The sequence below is a fragment of the Canis aureus genome, chromosome 1, assembly GCF_053574225.1.
Source record: "Canis aureus isolate CA01 chromosome 1, VMU_Caureus_v.1.0, whole genome shotgun sequence".
Taxonomy (NCBI): domain Eukaryota; kingdom Metazoa; phylum Chordata; class Mammalia; order Carnivora; family Canidae; genus Canis; species Canis aureus.
The window spans coordinates 19,474,742-19,498,028 of NC_135611.1; the positions used below are offsets into that span (position 1 = coordinate 19,474,742).

The following is a 23,287-nucleotide window of genomic DNA, read 5'->3' on the forward strand; positions in this document are numbered from 1 at the left end:
AATTATATTTTAAGCATATGTCATTTTATCTGATGATTTAGAAAAATTTAGAATGTTGGCAATAATTTTACTCTTGCATCATTCACTTCAGCGATTCTGATTTTTAAACTTATTTATTTCTGAATCATTTTCTAAAGTCACAGTTTTCAGGACTATTTCTAAAGTTACCTAGTAAGATAATTACTTTTTCTGAAAAAGTGTGGAGTCCAACCTATAGTACCAAATAGTACAGATTTCTACCTAAAGTTGATTTATACCAGTGAGCATTAAGCATCAGCTGATTTTGATGCTGTGTGAAGCAGATGAGTAAATAATTAAAAAAAAAAAAAAAAAAAAAACTAATTCTAAATCTGCTTTGAAACCAGAGATCAAGGATACTAAGACTAGGAAATGTTATATATATAATCTAACACACAGAGGTACATGCGTCTATAAATAGCAACCAAGCCCTAAAATAGAATATAGGAAAAATATGTACTTGACAAATAATAATATAGCGTTTTATAAAGTAATGATTGAGGTGTCATATTTCTAATGCATGGTCTAAATAATTTTTGATTTCTTAAGTATAGTATAAAGAACTGGTTTATCACCTAAGAATATTTTGGTAGGAAAAATTAAAAATTTTATTCTTGATTATAGATAGGATATTCTACTGAATAAAGATCTTTAAAAGAATTTGATACATAATGTTAAATGCAAAAGGTTTGAATAAAAAAACACACTGATATCTTAATGTGCTTTTAAAATGTTCTAAAATTAGCCAAGGGAAAAATCCCACCATTTACTACAAAAATATATGGTTTAAATATTAATAATTTTAAGTACAGTTGACACTTGAACAATATGAAGGTGAGGGGCACAGAGTCCCCTTTTCTCCTCATGTAGCAGAAAATCTCAGTATACTTCTGATCCCCAAGAACTTAACAATTAACAAATATATTGTATGCTATATGTATTACTGTATTCTTGCAATAAAGCTAGAAAAAAATCATAAAGAAGAAAAAACATTTATAATACTGTACCATACTGGAAAAAAAACACATATAAATTGACACAAACAGTTCAAACTCTTGCAGTTCAAGGGTCCGTTGTATTAGAAAAACGGAAGGGAGGGAGGAAGAAAGGGAAGCGATCAAGAAAATGTGTTAAGACTGAAATGGATATTTGGTGCCCTCTGCTGTTGTACTGCTGTTACTTAATACTCACAGGTTAATAAGAGTTCTTTCTCAGAAAGTTAAAATTAGACCCCATTAAAACAAAATTAGACCACATATTTATCTTAAATATTTGATTTGGAATAGGAGATTTTATGAATTGGCATGGATGACAATATATTCATTGATGTTATTTCACTTTCATGTGTTTTCATTAAAAAGCATAAACCAAAAAGGGATATTTAACCTGTTGAGAGGTTTTAAGATTTGATACTATACAATAATTTATGTCACATGACATAAATAAAATGTAAATTACCCAAAAGTTAAATATATGTATTAATATAAACACTTAGATCGTATCTTTTATAAAGATAATATCTTCTAAAGGTATTTGTATAGGTCATCGCTTACTAAATAATGTTTGAATAACAATAATATCCAAATGGTATTAATATATTAACAGATTAGAAGATTAATATATTAAAGTTCCATAACACCAGCACAAGAGAGTAAGCCGCAACTCGTCCCAAATGGCCAAGTCACCAAAGTCACAAGACCAGGAGCCATGGGGGCTGGGGCACCCCCCTCCTTCATTAGAGAAGTCTTTGTATGATTCACGTAACATCCCCTACACCAATTCTTCTGTCTCCTAAACAGAGGAGAGAGGCTACAAACAGAGAACAGGTAACACAACAGTATTCCCTTCATTGGTAAACAGGGACAATAAAACCCAGCTCATTTTATCTCAAATGGATGTTAAAGACACATGTGAAAGTAACTGGAGTAAAGAAACTGTAAAAAAAAAAAAAAAAAAAAAAAAAAGAAAGAAAGAAAAAAACAAGCAAGCAAGCTGTCAAAATAAAAAAATGCTCCTAGGCTAATTATCCTCCTGGGTATTCCAAATCCTTAACACATTTGTGAATGACTGAAACGAGAGGATATTCTGGAAAGCCAACTTGCTAAGAAAAAAGCTAAGACTAATAACGGCAAAATGTACAGGAGAAAAAGAAAACAGCTTTAATCCACCCACAGTCACGGTGGTGAGCAATCTCAAATTTCAAAAATACACCCAAGCAGATTCTTACCTGTTTTTCACCCTCTTCTCTCATGGCTGCCAGCCTGGCATACATCTCCCCATGCTCTCTCTGGGCACTCACTGCTCCCACCCACAGGGCACAGCGTCTTCTCTGCCTGGGATGCTCTTCTACACTTTGCCTTTTGAAACCAAGCCTCTACACAAATGACTCTCTTCAGAGAAGCCTTCCCAACATCTCATCAGGTCAGTCTTCTCCCAAGGGCTCTCTCCCACTTGGCTCATACCTTAGGTAATATAAAGCTCATCACAATTCTGCTCATGAGAGCAGGAACTCCTCAACACCAGGACCTGCTGGGTGTGGAAGTGATTCATGCCTCTCCAGCTGTTCCAGCTCAGGGACCAGCTTATACTACACACTCAAGTTGTGCAGAATGAATGAAACAATCACTCAATCAAAAGTATTAAACTAGTGCGTGCTGAATACATATTGTGCTAAATGTGTGAAAACATGTTGCCCATTTGACTTCATTACAACCTTCTTGCCTCCACTTTAATGGAAGCCAAGAGGCAAGCCAGTCCATCACACAGGTTGCAGAGCTAGTAGAGGGTTAGGATGTAGGAAGTCAGGATCCTCTGGTATCTGCCAGAAATGTATTTCTAGGTATCAAGGGCTTCTCAGCATTAGTTCTGCAGAGATTTTAGTGATGGAGGTGAGGAGAGATGAATCCACTCCATATTAATCAACCTTCAAATTCTGGGTTATTCACAGTGATTGAATGAACAGTTTGTGCCAGGCACTGGAAATAAAAGGAACAATATCAAACAGTCCTCCGAGATCTCAGCCAGAGATGACTTACCCCTCGTCCTCAAGGGACATCTGGCAACGTCTGGAAACATCACTGTCAGTCACAACTGGGAGAGGGTGCTAGAGGCATCTAGTGGGTAGAGGCTGGGGATGCTGCTCAACATGCCACAGGGTACAAGACAGCTCCCAGAACAAAGAATTATCCAGCCACAAACGCCAACAGTGTTGAACTTAAGAAACCCTGACGCAGAAACAGATGTGTAAACAAACTGATCTTGTTTCAGGTACTGGTAAAAAGAATTAATACTGGGACAGAGATGTAAAGCACATGCCAGATGATCAGAGAAGATCCGAATGACTGCTAGACATGGTGGCATTACCTGAAAACTTCAGGCCTCTTTACAGAGACAGTGGTCACAGAACTGAGGCCTGTGGGAGCACAAGGAGGTAGCCAGGTGAGTGGGAGCTAGCCAGGGGAAGCTTCCCAGGTGAAGGTGGTGGAGGAGGCACCGATATTCCAGGCCCAGCAATTGGCAAGTACTACATTTATCAAAATACAGACCAAATTACAGGGAACCAAATTACAGGGCACTGTGGAAAACTGAAATCCCAATTTATGCTGACAAATCCCCTCCTTTCTTCTTTTTCCTACCTCTTTCTTCACACCCATCCACTGCCATGAGAAAACAGCACTCTCACCCAAGGCTGACTACTTCCGAGTATGAGTGTAATTATGAAAAAATGGGCATCTTCATACAAACTCAGAGAAAGATGTGTGGAAGATCACAGAAAGACCCCTGGATACATTGCCAATTCCAGGCTACTGAGAGCACAGTATGGAATTTCAACCACAACCACTACAACTAACCATACTTCCTATCCTTGGACACTGCAATGAACCGCCTCCCTGAGATGACTGTCTGATTAATATATTTCTATCCAAGGTTAACTGTAGGGCCTGCAACCCCAAGTCAGTGATTTTCAACTTAGGGTCTGGATCCATGGGTGGGCAAGGGGCTTCCTAATGGATTTAAGGAGAATTCCAAGTCCAAGGGCAAATGACACAATGTTAAACATGGAAGAACCACTTAGTAAAAAAAAAGTGACTTACTACAGTTACGTGTGCTAATTATGCTACAGGTGCTATTTTTATAGTTTACTATTTATAATTTGAAATTAGTAGAGGACTACAGCTTTCTAGACTTTCAGTACTAAATTCAGATGTCACACAGTCACAAGATGCAGAGCATTGGTACAAAGATTCTACTGCATATGAACATACGAAGTGCCCATAAAGGGACATTTTGATATCAGCACATCATAAGTGCTGGTTTTCGACTGCTGTTATTCTTGCTTCTAGATAAGTTCTCATTAGCTTCATTACTTTGTGGGGTTTTTTTATTTGCATCAAAGATGTTTTGCACTATTAATTTCTAAAAACAAGAATAAGACATGTTTGTCTTATTATTAAATCAGATCCTCAATCCCTGTTCCCCAATCAGCAGGCCAGAGGGCACTGCCCTCTCTTCTCACAGAGTCCTCACCCACTGAAAAGCAAGTAGTACTGGGAAAGTGGGCTTCAGGGTCTTCCAGGCTGAAGACGGAGACCATACTTGCCCTCCCAACTCCATGGCTGTCTCAACTCCAGTCCACTTCAGCTGAATGTGTCCTCACCTCAGAAATCTTGAGTGTTAGTATCTCCACACTGAGCACAATCTTCTCTCGTTCCAGATCTTCCACCTTACCTGCTCTTCCACCTTCCAGAGCAGTGGTTCACATACTGCTGCATGTTAGAGTCACATTCCCAATGTGCAGGCTGCATGAACACCAATTCAATTACAAAGCTCGTAAGGAAGAGCCAGGCACCAGTAGTTTTTAAAGATCCTCAGATGATTGCAATTTGCAACAGTTTGGGAACATTATCATAGTGGCATTCAGTCCTCGGATTCCACAATTTTTTCAAAAACTATCATCAGCTTCATCCTCTTTCACTAACAGTCCCAGAACCTCTGGTTAATCATACCAATCTCTTACAACTACCCTCAATGCCCTTTAACCTCTGAATTACAGAACTGCAATTCAGGAGCAGTAAAATTACCTTCGACTTTTTCCTGTATCTTTTGCTATAGCTAATTACAGCCCGTTACAACTACAAATTCACAGTCAATCCTCCTACTCATCCCTAGCTTCCCCTCTCCTTTCCTCATCTCCTCCTCTCTTGTCAAGTCCCTACTTGGGTTCTTACTTCCTCCCCACAAACAATCTTACCTATAACTTCTTGGAGAAATGTGAAGGTTTTAGGAATGTTCTCTCTTCAACTCCCAACCCCTATGCACAGAAATATATACCCACAGAAATATATACCCACTCAGACATCCAGTCTGCCCTCCCTCTCTTCATTTCAGAAAATAAAGTTTTTCTTTCCCTCAGCCTTTGCAATCTGCCACTCTCTCATCCCCTGAGAAGCTATCGTCATCAATTACCTCCTCTCCTTCCTAATCTAGATGTTCCTCTCTCTACTGTCTCTTTAACCCGAATCCACAAATATTCTCACCCCTTCCAAACTGCATTTTCCTCTAGCTATTCTTTCTCCTTTCCTGATCAAACTTTTCAAAAGTATCCTACATGTGCTATTTCTATTTCCACACTTCCCATTCACTCCCAAACCCACCACACTCAAGTTTCTGCCCCCAACACCCTGAAGAGATGTTCCTGGAAAAGAGTAATGATGACCCCATTGACAAACACATTTCAGTCCTTCCAATACTGAACATTTATTGCATTTGATACAGTAATCACTCTCTACCCTTCTCAAAACTCTGGATCCCCTCAGTCTGCAAGTCAGCACCTTCTCTCGACTCTTCTCAAACTCTTCACCCTTCTCCAAATCGTTTCCACTTTCTCCCCTTAAGGTTAGTATCCCAAGAGTCTACCTCAGCCCATTTGCTACCTCTGAATAATCTCATGGGCTTCCACGGTCTTAAGTACCAAGTGTCCATTGGAGATTCCAACACCACATCCTTCCATCATATACAAAGTAACTCATCATCATACCCCACAAAACCTGTTTTTACATTCAATATTACACTCAATAGACTCAAATCCTATTTAATCACCCAGTCAGAAAACCTGTGAGTCAACCTTATCACCTGTACCTACTCACCAGGTGCTGTCAAATATCACTCCCAAACAATTCTTGAATTTATATTATTCTACATTCTCTACTATCTGTTGCACATACTTGCTCTCATTTAAATTTTGAAGGAAGGATTCTAATGCTCTTTTGTTTTTTTAAAGTATGAAAGCCAGTGAGGTAAAAAATAAAGTTTAAGCACCTTCGCATGGTAAGCATGGATCGGCCTCATTTCACACCACTTCCTGTCTCTCCTCTCTTCAATCCTCCAGCATTGCTGAACATACATGATATTCTCCACTTCTCTCTTTGCATCTGCCATCCCAGAACATATTGCAAACCTACCTCCATCCATCACCTGACTACATTCTACTCATTCTTCAACGTCCCCTCCTCCAAGAAGCCAATCCTGATCACCTCAGCAAGTCCAGGTCTCTGCAATATTTTCTGCATTTCTCACAGCTATCTCACTTACTCCACTGCATTGTATTCATCTATTTATATTTCCTGAGGGTAAGTATCATGTCTTATTCATTTTGGCTCTCCAGGGCCAAACACAGTACCTAGTAGTCAATAAATGTTTACTGAACTAGACTGATTCAATTATTTTCTAACAGAGGCTATAAAAGTCAAGAAGTTTGAAAATCTTTTATATAGTCTAATAAAGAACAGATATTTCAAGTATATTAGAAGAAATTATCTCTTACCCAAGGTACTAACACATTAATATGTAGCTACAAATATTTATATTTCTAACAAATTACTTCAAAATACCTTCAAGTTCCCAAATAAGAGTTAAATATAAAGTATCATACACAAGGGCTGGAAAGATCTGGCTATTGAAAAGGTCATAGGGTTAAATCTATCTAGTGTTCCTATTCTCTCAGCAGTCTGCCATTTGATTTATTATGTGAGATGGTAAAAGGAATTTCTCCTTCGCTGTATCTCACATACATTGCACAACAATCTAAATTTCTTCTCGAGTACAGTGTGGTTTGTTAATGTACTTCCAAGGAGAAACAAAAGTGTTCTGAAATTAAAACCATCATAGAAAAGATCATTTATTTCTTGGTTCAGAATAATATGATGAATTACACTTAATATGAACTATGAATTCCACCCATAAATCCATTGAACACCTATCACGCACAAGGCAGAGGGCCAACAAGGCACTAGAGCCACAGGGCTTGTTAAGTTTCAGTAAACGGGGGTTCCCTTATATATGTCATATTTGATGGTATTATGCAATGGTCACAGTAAATTTGGTCCTAATATATGGATCCTTAAAAAAAGGGAAGAGAACTAAAAATCCTATAATCACCAAAAAGTAAGTTCAATTAAATATGTAGTTAGTTTTGAAAGTTTACTTTTATTCCTTAAGGTATTCATAGTAACAAACTTTGTTACCACTCAACTGGAGAAAAAGTTGGAAAAATAACCTGAGTTGGAAATCTTCAAAGCATTCATTCCAAACTCTAGGAAATATCCACACAAGATGCAAGTGCACATGGGTGCGTGCGTGTGCGCGCACGCGCGCACACACACACACAACCTACATGTAGCATACATTCTACACATGAGAGTCCCATGAATGTGGGGTAAATATGGAGAGAGAATAAGGGACAACAGAATCAGGACAGAAATACGTGAACCACCTGTACAGAGACGAGGAGAGGGAGGAAGGATTAACGTAATATGATGGATGGATTGTGGAAGGAGGATAGAGAAGGAAGAAAAGAAAGGAGGAGATAGAGCCAGGACAGCTGGATTTTGCTAACTTTCTTGACTTACTGGTGCCTGTGATAACAGCAATGTAATAACACATGTTCAGAAACTGATCCTAATTACCTTACCTATATGCCTGTGCCTAATCAATAGCCTTAAATCTTTTATATCTGTGGTTCCAAAAAAATTTTTAAGCTTATTATTCCTTAAGGAATCTCTTTCCCAAAAGCCTCACATTAAATTCTAAAATTTCATTCTAGAAATGTTTAGATACCAACTGACAACACAGAGGGAAGAAGTGGGGGAAAAAAAGTCACTAACTGTTCACTGTAAAGTCTGAAGTCCTTCTCCCTAACTACTATGTTGTGAGACTGTGGGCACAGGCAGTAGGTGAGGCAATAATGAGGAAATCTCTAGGCTAGAGTGTGTCACCTGCTGGCAGGCTAAGGATGTTCTCACATATACACTCCCTTAAATTCAAACCCACAACTGATCCAGATGGGAGAAAACATATTCACAGATATGCCTCATCTAGTTCAATTATAAATACACAATTAAAATTTAAAAATGAATGCTTAATATAATTTCTCCTTAACTAATTTATTACTGAATTTTACAATTAACATCAAGAATATAGAAGGTCTAAGGGATTCTGGAAAGATCATGACGCTGATGGCAACACGGTTACTGTATTTTTCCAAATCCTCACATAGAAAAAAGCAATTATAATAATTCAAACATATGGAGAATATTTTCAATCAAATGAGGTGACAAAACGTATCCACCAATCCCAAAATTCAAGCAGATGGAAAACAGCTACAAGACCTATCTGGTGGGCAGCCCAGGGGGCTCAGCGGTTTAGCGCCGCCTTCAACCCAGGGTGGAATCCTGGAGACCCAGGATCAAGTCCCCCATTGGGCTCCCTGCTCAGCAGGAAGCCTGCTTCAGCCTCTCCCTCTTCCTCTCCCCTTCTCCCCTGCTCGTGCTCGCTCGCTCTCCCTCTGTCAAATAAATAATCTTTAAAAAAAATATTCAGCAACAGAAAAGTACTGAGGTCAAATTATTATAATTAAAAAGATTAAGAATGAGAAGGAAAACAACAGACTTGCTAAAAGAGCATGAATATGCTGATTTCAAAACAAGCTGAAGAACATTTTTTAAAATGATAGTCAACATGAAAGAACAGCATAAACGAGCATTAGAAAATTCAGAAATAAAATGACAACTCAAAAAGAATTAGAAATAAAATATCACATTAGCAATGAAGCCTCAACTGAAAGAAACACAAGAATGAATCCACACAAGCAATAATATCTCAAGAGAAGCAGAAGGTGAAAAGAAGAACAATGTTAAGGATACAAAAGAAATGGTGCTCTTTCCCTTTGAAAAAAAGGTGCTAGCACACCTAAGGGGGCTTGAGGTGTGTAGGAAATTATTTACATAAAGGGTGAATTGAGCAAATACAATGGCCCCTGTCTTACGATTCTTTGACTTTATGATAGAGTGAAAGTGATACTACTCAGTGGAAACTACTTGGAAGTTTGACTTGTGATCTCGCCCTGGGCCAGCGACATGGGGTGGGACTCTCTCTGGTGACGGGAGAGACGACCTGGCTCCCACTCAGCCAGTGGGCATGAGGGTCAGTGGCTGACATGCTGCCAACGACCTGTGCCTATCAGCACTCTGTTTTTCATGTTCAGTGCAATATTCAATATGTTACATGAGATAAATTTAATAGTTATAAATAACCTTTGTGTGAGATGATTTTGTCCAACTGCAGGTGAATTTAAGTGTTCTGAGCACAGGTAAGGGTGGCTAAGCTAAGCTACGATGGATGTCTGGTGGGCCACATTAAATGCATTTTCAATTTAAGAGGTTTTCAATTTACAGTGGGTTTATTGGAATGTAACCCCATTGTGAGTCAAGGGACAGTAAACACTCTGAAACAATGAGAATGAGGTTTCTCACAGCTGGAGAAGAGAGTAACAGTGTATCAAGAAGGGAAGCTAGAACAAACACTGTGGTGTCTGATTAGACGTGGAAGTAACAGTGTTAACTGATGGTATTTAATATATCTAGGAAAACAGAGGAACACAGATGTGTGCAGATAAACAGACATATTATCTAGCTCCGTCTCCTAAGATGGCTTGGATGCAATGTCATCCCGGGAGCAATGAATGCATGCGGCATCCAGATTTGGTTTCTAATTATTATTCCCATTAAAAGAGAATCACCCATCACATAGGCACTCAATGAAGTTTATTCTCCTCTTACAGAGACATTTACCACTTTGTTTTCTTTTTTGTTGTTGTTTTTAAGATTTTACTAATTTATTTGAAAGAGACAGTGAGAGAAAGAGAGAGAGAGAGCATGAGCAGGGGGAAGGGGAGGGGCAGAGAGAGAGAGGGAGAAGTAGACTCCCCACTGAGCAGGGAACCTGATGTGGGACATCATCCCAGGACCCTAGCTAGAATCATGACCTGAGCCGAAGGCAGACACTTAACCAACTGAAATACCCAGGCACCCTTATCCCTTTGTTTTCTTAAGACTAGACAGCTCACTAAGGTTCCTTTATTTATTAAAGACTTGACAACAATTAGTATAATGTGAAATTTTTATTCTAATAACCACTTAAAACAACCAAAAACTAAGTCTATATATACTTCTAAAATAAATAAACAATCAACATATTCTTATTTCCTATTAAAATATTCTTTAAAGTTTTGGAGTAGAATGTTAAGCAAGTTTAATTGATTCTTCAAAGGTCAGACATATCATAAGAATTTTTCTAAGGCCATAAATGGTTCAACAGACAAGGCCTGGTATCCTGTATATAACGTCATATGGCTTGTCCCTGTCCGTACCTTACAGTGCCCTTTTCACAATGAATCATAAAGTCAATTCAATCAGTATAAAATTTTTTTAGAGTGAATTTTGTAAGCAAAAAACACGGAGCATGTTCTCAGTAGTTTAGATTTGACTTCTAAATTCCATTCTCTCACCTAGTTACACAGAATACAAAGCTACTGACCTTTGCAAATATAGCCCATGCATTTTTTTTTTCAGGCTTTTGACTAATTAGACAACAGAGAAAAATGTAACGTAAAAGATAAATCATCCTGGTCATTTTTCAATTTCTTCAACCTCGTAATTTTTCAATGTAAATAGGGTGACTCTGATTGGTACACAATGCCTAAGATACAAAGGCACCATATAGAAAATTGTACACACTAGGCCTAAGAAATGAATTTCATGGCAGTAAAGGCTTTCTAGCTTCACTAGTAAAATTCCATTGACCCAAGGCATCCTTCAAGATCTCCCCACCAAATACCAGTGTTTGTGGCAAATGCTTGATGAGAAAGTTCATCAAAAAGATCACCTGATGTGCTCAAACCATCTCTTTAACGTATTTCTTTATGTGTTCATCAAATATTACCACGTGCTATCTATGATTTACTAGTTATTCATAGTTTACAAATCTTGTAACTCCCAGTACAGGACATGACTTATATTGGGTGTTACAGGGCATTAAAATAAAGATGACTCTGCCTTCAAGGGATTAAAAACTACTTACTTCCTTTTAGTAGATACTACAGCCCACTTTTCTCCTCTTCCACTGAATATCACTTGGTTATAATTCACCTCCATCTCTTTCATCAATACCAATTAAAAGGAAGCAATATCTAGTCAAGAGTAAATTCTTCAGTTAACTCTATCATCAACACATGTCCTTCTGATATGGCTCTACCAACTACCTCCTCCACTAACGTAAATGTTCAGTGAGCTCCTAACAAAGTAAAACTCAGCTCTTACCCTGTAGCCAATGAAGCTACTACTCTTTTTTTTCCCCTCCAAAAGAAACATCTTCCACCTCTCCACTTCTACTTTAGCTCATCCTCACTCTTACCTCATTGTACCATGATTTCTGACCTAACTAAATCTGCCAAAGCAGCTCTTCTAATGATCACCAATGACATCCCTAACTACTAACCACTCTTTTTTTATTCCCCAAGTCTTAATGATATTTCACATCTCTGATCAACTGATAACCCTTTGCTTCCTTTACAAAGATTCATTTTCAGTTATATGTGTGACCTTGGCTATTGCAGGTTACTTGCCCAAGGTCACCCACAGGCAGCAAGTTACAGAGATGTAATTTAAACACAGATATGCCTATCACTGGAACCCAGGTTCTTAACCACTCCTTTGAACTGGTTTTCAAAAATGAAGCAAAGGCTATTCCATGGAAGAACTTATCCACAGCCTTGTGGATAAGACAATCTCTGATGCAGGGTTCAGCAAGCTATGACCCAGAAGCCAATCCAGCCCATTGCCTATTTATGTAAACAAAGTTTTACTGGAAGTCAGTTATACTCATTCTTTTACCTATTGTCTGTAGCTGCTATCACACTCTAATGGCAGAGTTGAATCTGTGGTTCAGAGATTGTGTGTTCACAAAGCCTAACATTTTTATTATCTAGTGCTTTACAGAAAAAGTTTGCAATGCCTGTTCTATCTGTTTTTTTAGGTTTATCATCTGAAGATGATAATAACTAACTCACCTATCGGTAGTAAGAATTAAGGAAGACCCCATATCTGGAATATCCTAATGAAAGCACACACACCCAAAAGGTTACCTATTGTGTAACCCATGCTCTATAATCCAGCATTTATTTTTTTTTTTGGGGGGGTAGAAATCCCACCCCGCCTCTATCTCATTATCATGCCCCTTCTTTACTGGAGGAATTTTGCTCTCCTTGTACTCCATCTCCCAACACTATAAGAGGCAGATGTCTCCTATTACAAACAATCACAAAGCCTATTCTGTGAGTTGTTTGTATCTGTTAACATCTCTGCCATTCTCCCTTCAACCAGGGAAATCATCTTGTCTCAACTCTTCTCTTGCTCATCAGTCCTATTTATTCAACCCACAAAATAGCTTCGAAGCCATTCCCTCTTCAACATTTCCTCTCCCTACTCCTACCCTGGGCCCCACTGATTCCATCAACCCAACAGCCTCACAATTCATTTCCCAAACAATATATGTATGTGTCCTGCATACAAATGTCAGATGTGGCAAAATATTTCTTGAACAAATATCTCCTTTTAGGACTCTTCAATATCATATTGCTGCCCACTGAGGTAAGTCCTTAGCTTTGCATTCTAACAGACTCCACAACATGATTCCAAGCTACACCTCCTCACTAACTTCACACTACATTTCCTGGGTATTTTCTATGCTTCATGTACTACGTAAAGCACTGAAAATAAAAATATGAGAAACTCAGCTCCTGTCCTCAAAAAACTCAAAATCCAATAGGGAAGACAGTCCTTAAACCTAATGAAAGGGAAAAAAATTACCCATACAAAGTAAAGTGATTTAAGGAGCACAAAGAGAATGCAAGAACTAATTCTGCCACAGGAGGCAGAGAGGCTAAGGTTTAGGGGTGGCTTCCTTAACCTCAGAGGAGAGGGATTAAAGAAGAAAAGGTAACGACAGGAAAGAAAACATAGGATATGGGATGTAGGATCTCTACCATTTCTGTCTACCATTTCTCAACCTTTTTTTTCTAGAACAGTGGTTTTAAACCAGAGGCACTTCTTCCCCACACAGGGCATTTGGCCATTACTGAGAGCCTATTTGATGGTCATGCCTGGGCAAGAGAGGCAACTACTGATATACAGCGGGTAAAGGAAAAATGATTCTCAACATCCTACAATACACAGGACAGCCCCTCACAACAAAGAATTATCCAGCCCAAAATGTCAGTAGAGCTGAAGCCGAGCAACCCTGCTCTACAGCCTAAAGGAGAGGGCCTCGCGGACATAATTGCAAGATGTGTTGGACTGCTGACAATACAGAGATAGCAAAGGAGGATGAGTTATGCCTGGACAACCTCGCTCACCAAAACCAAAGGGGAGAATGCAAAGCTGAATGGAGGGCAAAAGGTGATTAATAAATGTTCCACATCTAAGGCCTCGTGAACAGGAATAGATCTGATCAAGGCCAAGACAATCAACTGTGAAGGAAGGGAAAAGACCCGGGCAAAGAGGCTGAAGCAGAGGCCATCAGCGCTTTCTGTTACACATCATCCAATTCAATGCATATTTATTGCACAGCTGCTACTAGATGTCATGAGGGAAACAGCAATAAATAAGTCACAATCCCTGCCTGCAAGAAGGCTGAATTTCAGTAGGAAGACTCAGAAAAGTATGTAAGTTAATACAGTACAAGAGAAATTAACATACTTGTCCTAAGAGAAACACACAGGGGTTCAGATACACACATCTTGCAAGGATTCAGTGCAGTTGTAAAGAATAATTCCACTGAACATCCTCTAGATCTTCCAGTGAAAGAGAAAAATCAGAGGAAAGTAAATCCCCTATCTTTGTTTGCAAGGCTCTACATGCCTGGCATAATTAACAAAATTAGCAATATACAATATGTGTTACTCCCAAATAGTCCAACTGTTAACATTAGTCTAACAAAGAAAAGGTAGGATTCTTTCTATAAAGTACTCCCATGGAGATTTTACTTTTTATTGAGAAACCCATGAAAAAACTTAGTTCCAATATCCTAGAGGCAATCCTACAGCACTGAGAGGCTCTTAGTTATGTTTTGTTTTGTTTGTTTTAACTTTGGGTGGGTTTTATTTCTGAGGTTAAAAAGCCGTCCAGAGGACAGCTCTTTAAATATTCCCCTCAAAAGGAGTCTCAAATCCAACATGAGAAAATAGAGAAATCCCTAATGGTCCAGCCAACATACATTTTTCATAAAGTGATTACCCTCTGCAGCCTCAGCTTCCTAAGCCTTCCCCCTTCTATAATTGTTTTCCTTGTAGGCCAGGCAACAATTACCACTGCTACAAGACTGAGGAGGTTCACAGACAATATATTTTACAATACATAAGTGTAGTGTCTCTGATATCTGGTGCTTTTATCACTAATTGCACTATAAAATGCGCTATTAAAACAGGGACAAACAAGATTGTAAAAATCACATAATGGACCATGACCACTTACAAAAGCCATTCATAAACGTTACTGTACCACTTATTTTTCTTTAATTTTTCAGTTGTATAATTATTTTTCCAAATTTCTATTTCTAGGGGATACCAGCAAGAAAAAACATATATTTGAAAATTATATAACATACATACTTGCCCTTGCATATATTATTTTATAAATGGGCAAATAATTAAAAATTTTGGAATATCAGACAATGTGCTATGAATAGTGAATTCCTAGGGATAACTATGCGATCTCTTGAAAGAAATTATAAGCACAGCAAATGCATTTAAGCCATGGTTTCTATTCAAACTTCAGAACATAGGACAGAAAATATGAAAGAAAATGCAGAAGGATTTCATAATTCTAATCTATGAAACATATAATACAGCAAAGCCAATAATGCATTTAATATCTTGGGGAAAGATAGAATGATCAAATATTACTGCCAATTACTAGAAGACATGGGTCACTGGAACCACCAAGAGCATTTTATGTCATCAGCTCTCAGCATTAATTCGCAAGCAAATTTTCAAGTTTGTAGATAAGCCTTTCAAGTTGTTCGTTATGTAGCCACATGTCTAACCATTTAAAAAAAAGGGGGGGCCGATTCCGGAATAAGAGAATGAAAATAACAGTATTTGTGTTACCCACTAATAAATTCTAATGAATACTTGGATGCACCTGGGAATTTTAAGGTGTGACTCAGATGAAATGTTGGGACTCTCTGTAAGTTTCATGTAGCCATTACCAGAGACAAGCGAGTTCTAACCACAGAACATAAATGCCACAAACCAAATAGTGGCTAGCCTCTATAAAACTAACGGCAAGTAACCCATTAATGAATTGAGATTGTTCTTCTTTTCATAGGATAATCTTCTGTTAACTGAAGAGATAACTGCTGCCATAATGTGAATATCAGAGGGAAAGTGTGATTGATCTCAGGTCCCAGAGCACTTGCACAAGTCTACCGTACCTCAAATATCCTCCCTAAATCCTTATAATGGCCTAAACTTACTAAAATCAGAATCTTTTGCTTTTAAAACAAATGAGCAGTCACAATTAGAAACATCTTAATTGTACTTAAATTATTGTTTTCTTTCTAGAAATAAAAGTTAGTGCTCAATCTTTCAACGGGAAAACAGCAAAAGGACAGATAAGAGAAATATTTGCTCTCATTTAAGAAATGGAAGTCACCTGACTCCATAAGAATCATTTTTAAATATTTTAAGTGGTAAGTATACTTACTTTTTCAAAAAAAAAAAAGAAAAAAGTCAAATACTTGAAATAGCAAAAACGATGTTGAATAGATAAAAATCAGAAGCTTGTTTTTCAATGTCCTCTCCCAAAAGGTATTCCTTAAGACATGCCAAACTGTGTTATAAAATGGAGTGGAATGGGGACTATACACATGAACCTACATACAAAACTTACTTTGTCAGACGCCTCAGAAGCCAAGAGGTTAGTTGCAAGAGTCTGCAGCTTATGATGGGCCATGTTTTTAAGAGCAGCGAGGCTACGCCGTGTCATGGCTTGCTTTAGGTTGACCGCCGGATGACTGAGAGAGTCCACTGCAGCAGGAACGGCTTCATCGCAAGCATTCAGTATCTCCACTGCTGTGATCCCCATCACACAGCGATCCAAAGCACCTGGAAGACGTATACATTCACAGTCAGTGCACATAACACTATAACTGCTTCTGGCCATTTTTTAGGAAAAGAAAATGCTTTGTCTTTTTTTATGTGTCAATACTTTCCTCAGGGCTTCCCTCCTCTGATGACCTTCTATGCAGCATTATCTTAATCATTTCTCCTGTAATGCCCCAACCACAACTTCACAAGAAAGCCAAGTTTATTTTTTTAAAGATTTATTTATTTATTTATTTATTTATTTATTCATGATAGACAGAGAGAGAGAGAGAGAGAGAGAGAGAGAGAGAGAGAGGCAGAGACACAGGAGGAGGGAGAAGCAGGCCCCATGCCGGGAGCCCGACATGGGACTCGATCCTGGGGCTCCAGGATCATGCCCAGGGCCAAAGGCAGGCACCAAACCGAAGAAAGCCAAGTTTAAAGCCGAGACCTCAACAACTTCCCCTAAATTTTCCCACTGTCAACTTCCAAGACGGTCTTCTTGATACTCCACATCATTACTCTACTATATCAATTTCTATGACTTCAACTTCCCCTAAGTTGTCTATCAATCCCAAACAAAAGAGCTAAATTTTGCTATTCTCATTTTTTCTACCTTAATAATTCCCGGAGCTTCTCTTTCTCTAGGAAATCTCTGTAAAACAAGGAAAAATTATAATTTCTCATTCTGTCTGCAAATGTCTTGACTTTTATTGTTTATACCCATTCAAATGTTTCTCTGTATATTTGTGAAAATAACTACTATTCCAACTTATAACCACTTCACAGCTTCTTCATTTGGCCATTGTTTCCATTGATCTCTATGCATTTCATGTCTAAGTTAGGCACAACTCCTTCCTATAACGCAGACAGCTTTTCTGTACACTTTGTTTTCTACAGTACACAGCCATCACACCAGGCAGCTGGGTCTATTCTATGGATTTGTACATAATCTTCTGAAGATTATAATAAGAACAGTGAAATAATGATTAAGTTTACTTTAATTCACTGGGCATTCCTCCAGAGTCATTCTAAAAGAGGACAAATCAATTTTGAAAAATAACCATAGAGAACACCAGAAACTTAAATGTCAACAAAATACAAGAGTTTTATTGTGTCTTTGAGCTAGTATCCAAACATATATTATTCCCGATGCTGAGTATTTATATACATGCCACTCAAGTTTGCCCTTCCACTTCCTTAAAGGGCTTAACTTTGGACTCACTGTCCCCTTTCCAATAGTAGTCCTGGAATTAATTCATGGTGATTTTAGTATTAACACAAATCACTGTTTTACTAACCAGTTCATTGAATCTTGACCAATATATTTTGGAAGGCAAAGCACAGAAAGGACTTGTGACCTGAAACTTTTTGTGTATGTATGAAAAGGAGAGTATGTATACTCTAACAGGATTTATAAGTTCAAAAGTGTTCAAAAATCACCAGCACATATGATTCTTCCACACATCCTGATCTCTTGGCTCTTTGAGTTCCTCTACTCCAATAAATTTTGCCCTACACTTGACCCCAGCCAATGGCCACATTATAATCTTCTTGTTACCAATAACTAAATCCCATTATGATCCCAACTTCAAAAATGCCACTCTCTGATAGTGGCTTCCATTCTTTACTTCAATCCTCTGATACAATAATTCCTCATTCAGCCCTGACTCCTTAACAGTTCATTAGCCTATCATGCTTGCCCTGTCCCTCACTTCCCTATGTCCCATAAACTAAAATTCCATCATCCATCCTCATAACTGCAGCTCTGTTCTTATCTCGCTTCCTTGCACCAGCCAAGCAAATTCCAACCTTGTTTTTTTTTTTTTTTTTTTTTTCCAACCTTGGTTAAATCCAACTTTCCACCTATGCCAAACCTGTACAATGAAGATGAATATGAATGAAGAACATGCTAAAAGATCCACTTGAAATTCATGACCACTGATCTCAAGGGGTCCTTAATAGTGACCACATTTCCACAGATCTTTCATTTTCCTACTCTCCTAATTATTTTATACCTTTTCTCTCCTCCAATCTCCAACACTCCATTTTCCACCCTCACCTGGCTGAAAAGTTGTTTCCTAGCTCATTTAGAAAGAAGCAATTAAAAAGAAGTCCTACCAGCTCCCACTACCATATCTCCACTCATATTACTCTATAATTACACGTGAACTATCCAAACACCTAATCTAACACACTTGTAGCTTAAACCTGATCCCTCTCATCTGCCCACAGATGTCATTTCAGCAATTCTCCCCTTTTTCATCATCTATTTCCCATACCTACTTGATCATTCCCACCAGCACATGATCATTTCCATCAGCATATAAACATGCAATTATTTCACCTGTTAAAAAAAACAACACAGTGCTCGCTTCGGCAGCACATATACTAAAAAAAAAAAAAACAAACAACACAGACCAATAACAACACACTTTACCCAATATCTCTTTCCAGCTGGTATCCCATTTTTTATATCATCCTCTGTATTTGCTACCTACAAATTTTTCTCCTCCCATTTTTCCTTAAACTTACTCAAATCAGATTTCACCCAAATATGCAGAGAACCTCCTCTCCATGTTGCTAAATCCAATGTTTAGTTCCCAGTCCTCATTTTACTATCATTCAGAATCAGCAATACTTGTTCTTCCTCTCTACTCCTTGAAACACTTTTTTTTTTTTTTTCACTTGGTTTCTAGGCAATCACACTCTTCATTTTCTTTCTCCTGGCAAGTCCATTTTAGTCTCCTTTGCTGATTTCTTTCACATCACAGAAATATATCTAAGCCCTGGAGTGCCCCAATTATTATCTACTTGTATCCTCTTTATAATGCATCTAATGTCATGACTTTGAGTATCTTCTCTGTGCTAAGAATTCCCATATTTACATCACCTGCTCTGATATCCCCAACTCAACCCCTGACTTCTATATACAATTCACTAATCAACACCTCTACTTGAATGTCTAATACTCAACTCAATATAAAAAAAATTTAATTCTTCTTTCCAAAATCTACTCTTCCCATTGTCTTCTCAATGTCCAGAAATGAATTCCATCCTTTGAGTTGCTCATGATTAAAACCTTGGATCATCTTTAACCCATCTCATTCTTTTATGCCCCTTATCCAACTATCAGCAAATCCTGTTCACTCTCCCTTCAAAATATACTGAGTTCAATCACTTTTCACCAGCTCCACAGCTACCACTCTGGTGTAACAATCCATCATCTCTTATTGGCTAGAGGAAATAGCATAAAAGCTAATCTCAATGCCCTTACTCTTTAACCACTTTCAGGCTATTCTGGAAAAAAGCAGGAAAATAATAATTGATAGGACAAAATTCAAATCAATAAAAATCAAACCAGAACTGCCACAGAATTTTTAAATAGCAAACGAGGACACCGAAACTTATTATAATTGTATTCCAGATGTTCAAAAGTTTGAATAAAGAGACATGGAAGATACCAAATGACCAAAATCACACTTAAGGAGATGAAAACTACAATGTCTGAGATGAAAAATACACTAAATGGGAACAATGGCAGATTACACATTGTTAAAAAAAAATAAATAAAAGGCTAATAAACTTGAAGACTGAGAATAGCAACTATATAAAATAAAACACAGAGGAAAAATAACTTTAAAATGAAAAGACAATCTGGAATCTGCGGGCAATTTTAAATAGCTTAGTAAACACATAACTATAGCCTCTCAAGAGAGGAAAGACAGGGAAGGATTGAAAACATATTTGAATAGAGAATGGCGAAAAAGTTTCCAAATTTGTTGAAAACCAGACACCCACATATCCAAGAAGTATGACAAACCCTTGGCAAAAATGATATGAAAAAAACTATATTCAACTTCTCAAAATAAATAATAAAGAATAAAAGAAAAAGCCTAAAACTGTTGGGAAAAAACAGACATAGCACATACAGAGGAACAAAGCTAAGAGTGACAGCAGATATCTCATTGGAAATAATGTTAGCAAGAAGACAGTGGAGTATTAAAAGGAAAAGAAAAAAAAAAAAAACTATCAATCTAGAATTTTCCAACCAGAAAAAAAAATCTTAAAAATGAAGATGAAACAAAGAGTTTTATAGACACAAAGAAGTTGAAAGAATTCACCATGCCTAGACCTGCACTACAAGAGATATTATATATTAGGCAAAAAGAAAATCATTCCAGATAGAAATTTGGATCTATGCAAAGCAACAAAGAGCAATAGAATGGTAACTACACAGCTAAATATACAAGATTTTGTTATTATTATTCAAATTTTCTTAAAGAGACTATTTAAACAAATAAGCAAATAAAAAGAAATAACATTCCAGGGCATTGTCTGGCTCAGTTATGGGACTATGCAACTCTTGATCTCAGGGTTGTGACTTTGAGCCCCATTCTGGGTATGATTACTTAAAAATAAAATCTTAAAAAAAAAAAAAAAAAAAAAAAGGAAAGAAAAAATAATCAAAGGATGTTCCAAATGAGTGAAAACCCCGAGCAACATAGGGATGATATAAAAGATAAGAGGTAGTAGAGAACAGCCCAATTATTCTTGAATAGAATTATTCTTTGCAAAAAAAAAAAAAAAAAAAGAACTGTTCTTCACACAGAGCAACTGGTCTATGTAAAAGAAACAAAGACAAAGGTAGGAAGATACCACACTGCTAAGGGCCTTGTCATAAAAGCTATAGGGAAGAATTTTTTTTCTTTAATTAAAACAGTACATGAACCAAAGGTTGTTGCTGTTGTTGTTACACTTCCTAAGATTAATTTGCCAGCACAGTACAGGATGGATTAGAAGGTAGATAAAGAAGACAGGAAAACCAATAAAGATAGCCTACATGTGAAAAAATAAAGTCCTGAGTTAGGATAATACTATGGAAACCAAAAAGGAAACTGATGGGTACCTAACTGGAGGGACAATTCTATAGGGAGCTCCTGGTGGGGAGACAGTCATATTTCCACTATAAGAACCTCTTCCTTCAAAATTCCAGAGTGAATCATCCATAGGGAAAAAAGAAACTGATTATACTGGTTTTACCATGATTTTGGAAAGGTATCATTTTTTCTTAATCATTTCATCCTCTGTGCCTTTGCCTGTCCAATGGTATATTTTTGTAATAAAATACAAAACAAAAATGTAGGAGATATAGAAAAGCTGATGATAATGCCATACAATGTGAAACAGAAACATAAAATCAAATCTCCACTGTATTAATACTGCAGGCAAAGGGTCAAAATGTGAAGAAAATACTTGCTACTAAACTCTTCCTCTAATACCAAAAGATTGGGCTGAAGTGCCACTTCCTGATTCTCTTTGGTAATTTTAGTAACAAGACAAAATTATCAGTTTAAATAAGTAAAAATGTTTAAAAAGGAAAATATTTATAAAACTTACAGACTAAACTACACAAATTGCACTTATAAATCCATTAAAGATACCATCAATTGACTAACAGGCAAATGTTTTGCATAGGATTGAAGTATACATTACCAAGGACTTTCAGAAAATTTATGCCATCTTATATAATCAATAAAATGAATTGACAATTTCAAATAAATAAAGTATTAAGCAAGAATAACACATACTAAGGCTTTACTTGCGTGAAAAATCCAATTGACACTTATGCTTTTGATTATCCAATTTTACTTGTTTTTAGCAGACATGAATACCCTTTGATTCACAATTCTCTGCTACCTTTTATTAGATAATTAAGTTTTTACAAAATGACTTTAATGCATATTTCATAAAGTAAACGTAAAAACAAGAGTATTTCAGAAAACTCAGAGACAGAAAACAAACAACCAAACAAAAAAGATAACACAGCAAAGTGACAGGACTTCCTACACTAATTTCTAATATATATGGCAAGCACTATTGGCATTTGCATCTGTATGAGAACACCTAGTGACTGACTCTGCATGATGTCTTTGATGTGAGAATCACTTTTGTTCTGTAACAAACATGATAAAAATAGACACATGAAAATGCTATTTTAGCTTGGTAATGGTGAGATAAGAGCATCTTATATAATCAGTCATTACTAACAGCATGCCACTGTTTCCCAAACAGACCGGATTTTGACCTTGTCAAAGGCCTATGGGAAGGACTCTACTCTCCTACTGGGAATGTCAAATATGAAGGAGAGGAGAGAGCTGGTCCCTGAAGCACATCAACAGCTCCATGCAAAAGCAGCCACCACCTAGGTCAGTGGGCCACCTGTAATAAGTTCCTAAGTAAAAGTCAAGAGGTCCAGCCGGCCAATCTTTGTTGCTAGTTATTTGACTAATTTTCTAAGTACCCAAGAAGTGAAAGAATAAGAATTTTCCTGGCCTCCACATCACTATTAATTGTTATTACATATAATAAAGACGACATAAGTAAAGAGCAAAAGATTCTGGACTTCTGTCTTTCTAATGAAATTTTGTTTTACTAGCTTCATCTTCATTTTGTTGGAAAATAAATACTGGAAATAAAAACTACCCATTTGAAGGGGAAAATAACTAAACGAAAATGCTGCATAAAAGTATAAAGACATTTTTAAGTGTTTATAAGCTAGAAACATCAGTAAAATTCAAAATAGCAAACAGAAAATTGCACACCATGCATGAGTTGTTTTAGTGTATCATTTGTAAAAATACATCCCCAAAATGTTAAGAAGAGAGATAAAGTGTCTCCTCAGAGTTTAAATACATTTCATACATCAAACCTTGGCTGAATCTGATTTATTTGGCTTCATTTTTTATTTATTTAATAAATAAATAAATTTAATAAATAAATAATGTCAAT

General features: G+C 37.1%; 1 protein-coding gene and 1 long non-coding RNA gene across 7 annotated transcripts in view; one reads left to right on the forward strand and one right to left on the reverse strand.

Moving 5' to 3' along the window:
- The window catches only part of WDR7 (WD repeat domain 7), a 354,125-nt gene that overhangs the window by 260,466 nt on the left and 70,372 nt on the right, over window positions 1-23,287 (reverse strand). For all 6 annotated transcript variants that reach the window (XM_077891960.1, XM_077891970.1, XM_077891949.1 and 3 more), the window contains one exon: window positions 16,302-16,516. In XM_077891960.1, coding sequence (XP_077748086.1) covers window positions 16,302-16,516 — 215 coding nt within the window. The remainder of the gene's footprint in view (window positions 1-16,301; window positions 16,517-23,287) is intronic.
- Window positions 1,999-4,084, forward strand: LOC144310690 (uncharacterized). Its single transcript, XR_013376353.1, has 3 exons — window positions 1,999-2,439; window positions 3,286-3,456; window positions 3,692-4,084. It is a non-coding gene; the product is annotated as an uncharacterized LOC144310690 (long non-coding RNA).